At 62.8% G+C, this 3,014-nt stretch overlaps 1 protein-coding gene and 1 long non-coding RNA gene across 3 annotated transcripts in view; one reads left to right on the top strand and one right to left on the bottom strand.

Moving 5' to 3' along the window:
• LOC104986973 overlaps window positions 1-3,014 on the top strand; it is an 8,047-nt gene that overhangs the window by 2,779 nt on the left and 2,254 nt on the right. The window lies entirely within an intron of this gene.
• SSH3 (slingshot protein phosphatase 3) overlaps window positions 7-3,014 on the bottom strand; it is a 7,917-nt gene continuing 4,909 nt past the window's right edge. For both annotated transcript variants that reach the window (XM_010837714.1, XM_010837713.1), the window contains exons 11-14: window positions 2,789-2,935; window positions 2,372-2,572; window positions 2,008-2,281; window positions 7-967 (exon numbers count right to left, since the gene is read on the bottom strand). In XM_010837714.1, coding sequence (XP_010836016.1) covers window positions 695-967; window positions 2,008-2,281; window positions 2,372-2,572; window positions 2,789-2,935 — 895 coding nt within the window. In that variant the 3' untranslated portion in view covers window positions 7-694. The remainder of the gene's footprint in view (window positions 968-2,007; window positions 2,282-2,371; window positions 2,573-2,788; window positions 2,936-3,014) is intronic.

The raw sequence follows: 3,014 nt of genomic DNA on the forward strand, positions 1-3,014 counted from the left end.
ATCAAATTGAAAATGGTATGAAAATGTTTTTTATTTCTGAGTACAAAGCGAGATACTATTAAGACTATGAAAAACTGGCCAGAGGCTGTGAAGCACAAAGAAGGCTCTCTTTGGCCCAGTGCCCGGGGCTCCATGCAGTGCTGGTGAGGGCGCTGGGACCGCAGCAGACTCAGGCTGCTCGCAGGGTGCGCGAGGCAGGCCGACCGCCAGCCCCATCGGAGGGGTTTGGCACTGAGGATGGAGTTTACTCTCAGCCTTTGCAGGGGGGCCCATGGTTCTCTGGAGGGCCTCAGGAATGAAATGGCAGGGCTGGGGGGATGAGGCAGACGGGAGTGGGACAGGGAGTGGGAGAGGGAGGGAGCCTGAGCCTTTCTGATTGGGAAACTCTGTTTTTTACATCTGTGGCTTCAAGTGTGTGTTTCAGGCAGCACTTGCGAATGAAGCTAGGGTACTGTTGCCCAAAAGGCACCTTCAGTCTCTACCACATCCCCAAATATGGAGAAAGTTTTGAGCCCTTGGAGAGGTGGACATGGGTCGGAGACTTAAGGCTGTAGGCGCTGAGGCTGTAGTAACAGGAGCCTGCGGCCTCCTCCTGAGAGGACTGTGAACAGACAGGACTGAGGGGCGCTCGCCCCGGGAGCTGTGCTCGGGCGCCTCTGCTTGTGTCTATGGGGGCAGGGGCACGCGTCGGGGCTCACACCTCGCCCTCCTCCCCACTGCTGTCCACACTGGCCTGCCTCACAATCTTCTGGTGCCTGGGTGTGGACGCACAGCCGGCCTCCCCCTGCTCCTGGAAGGCCTGGGTCCGGCTGGCCACCAGGGCGGCGCTGTTGAGGGCTGCCACAGACTGGCGGGACTTCAGGGCAGGCCAAGGCCCCCTGCGGACCTGCCGGCCTCCCTTGGCGCTTGAGGGCTGAGGGAAGGGCTGGGGAGGGTCCTCATCTGAAGATTCTTTTGAAGAAAAAACCTGGAAGAGTGAGACTGTAGAGTCAGGGGGGTCTTTACAGGGCAGGACTGTGAAAAGGGTAGATGCAGAATGTCTGTTGAGTGAATTCAGAAACACTGAGCTACTCACAGGTCAGATTTCCCTAGGAGGGAAGGCAGCACCCCAGGCCTCCTGTCCCTGCTCCTCACCTGCCCGTGTGGCCTCCAGAAGCCCTTCTTAGCCCCCCGCTCCTCCTCTTGCCCCCATTACTTTGTACAGTCCGTCCCATGTGCCACAAGGGACATGTCTTCCATGCCATGCCCTGAGCTGGGTGCTGGGCGAGGAACACTGACACCCCCCATCAATTCCCCCAGCCTTCCACACCCAGAGCCGCCTCCTCCAGGAAGCCTCTCCCAAATGTCCCCGTCCTCTGTGAGATGAGCCGTCTTTCTGTCTTTCCTCTGGGTTAGCCACCTTGGCCGCAAGTCACATGGCGGGGGCAGGGGGTGACTTCCCAAGGCAGGGGCCAGCTTCTGGTCTTAGACTTGTGCCTTGCAGCTCTCAGCAGAGGGAGAGCGCTCAGCTATCCAGCCACAACTTTGGTTGCGTGAGTGCTGTGAACACTCTGCACCCCCATCCTTCGATGGGTTGCCCCTCTGCTTTGGGAACGGGTGCTGAGGTCATCCACACCCATCTGGGTTCAGCAGTTGGTTGTGCAGCTCCTGGCCTGGGGAGGATGCTCTCCCAAGTCTGGGCAGCCCTGAGCCTCAGGAACCAAGTCCCCTCTTCAGGCCGAGAGCTGCCTGCAGCTGCCAGCCTAGGGCTGTTTGGCCGTGGAGCCCGCCAGATAGCCTTGTCCCAAGGCTGTGCTCCTGCTCACCTGTCCTCCCTGTGTCTCCTCTGCTGCTCTGAGCGGATGAAAAGGAGCAGACCAGGGCATGGCCCGCCTGCTCAGGAGCCCCGTGCTCAGGGCCAAGCCAAGCCTCAGTCCTGGGCTCTTTCGTCTTCCCGCCATCTGCCCCCTCCTCCTCTCAGGCCCCCACCCTGCCTCAGCCTGGCTCCTCCCGTGGCCGCAGGCTCACCTCTGGCAGGTCAGCATCACCGGAGGGGCTGTCCAGCTCGGAGGGCGGCTCCAGGAGGCTGATGGACCTCATGACCCCACGGAGGTTGATACGGGGCCGTGACCCAGGCGCTTCTTTTGGGGCTGCCTGGCTGTCCTCTGACCCCATGACACTCAGCTCCCCACTGCCCCCCGGTTCTGGCTGAAGAGGTGGGAACGGTGTAGAGACCTCGGGGGCCAGGGGCTCCTCTGGGGAGGCCCCACCCGCTTTCTGCTCCCAGACGTGGCTCTGCCGGCTGTGAGGGGGGCCCTGAGTCAGCTTCCTGACCCAGCGGCCACCCCCAGCGGCCACCACACGCCCCCTTCCCTGTCCCTCCACCGCATACCTAGCAGTCAGGATGCCCTGGTAGGTCTGCAGCTGGCGCAGGAAGCCGGGGTTGGGGCGGGCGATGGGGCGGAGCTCCTGCACGTGGCGCAGAGCCTGCTCCAGGCTCCAGCCGTACTGCTTCATGGCGTAGGCGATCACTGTGGCAGCTGAGCGACTGACGCCCATCTTGCAGTGGACGAGCACACGGGTGCCCTGCGCCCTGTGGAGCCACACGTGGTCAGCTTCCCCATCCCCACCCGTTGCTGTGCTGTGCAGGGGCAGGGCAGCTCGCAGGCTCCCCTCCCAGAGCATAGGGGAAAGGAGGTGAGGGCCCTGAGAGCCAGCAAAGCGGAGGGCAGGGCAGGCAGGCGATGGGCACAGGCTGCAGAGGGCAGGTGGCTGAGGTGGGGCAGGTGGTGGGGTGGCATGGCCCTACCTGGCGGCCTCCACGAAGCGGTGGGTCTCCTTCCAGTGGGGCAGCAGCTGGGCCGACTCCTCGTCCCAGAGGCGCACATTGTGGTAGGTGAAGCGCTCGGGGTAGAAGTTGTCGATCTCACGGGCCATGTTCAAGATGTGGCTCACCCTGCAGCCCAGGCACGAGCCCGGCTGACCTGGAGCCAGCGCACCCTGGGCACTGAGTGTTCTCGGTGCTGAGGGTCGGG

Source organism: Bison bison, unplaced genomic scaffold (assembly GCF_000754665.1).
Source record: "Bison bison bison isolate TAMUID 2011002044 unplaced genomic scaffold, Bison_UMD1.0 scf7180017864080, whole genome shotgun sequence".
Taxonomy (NCBI): domain Eukaryota; kingdom Metazoa; phylum Chordata; class Mammalia; order Artiodactyla; family Bovidae; genus Bison; species Bison bison.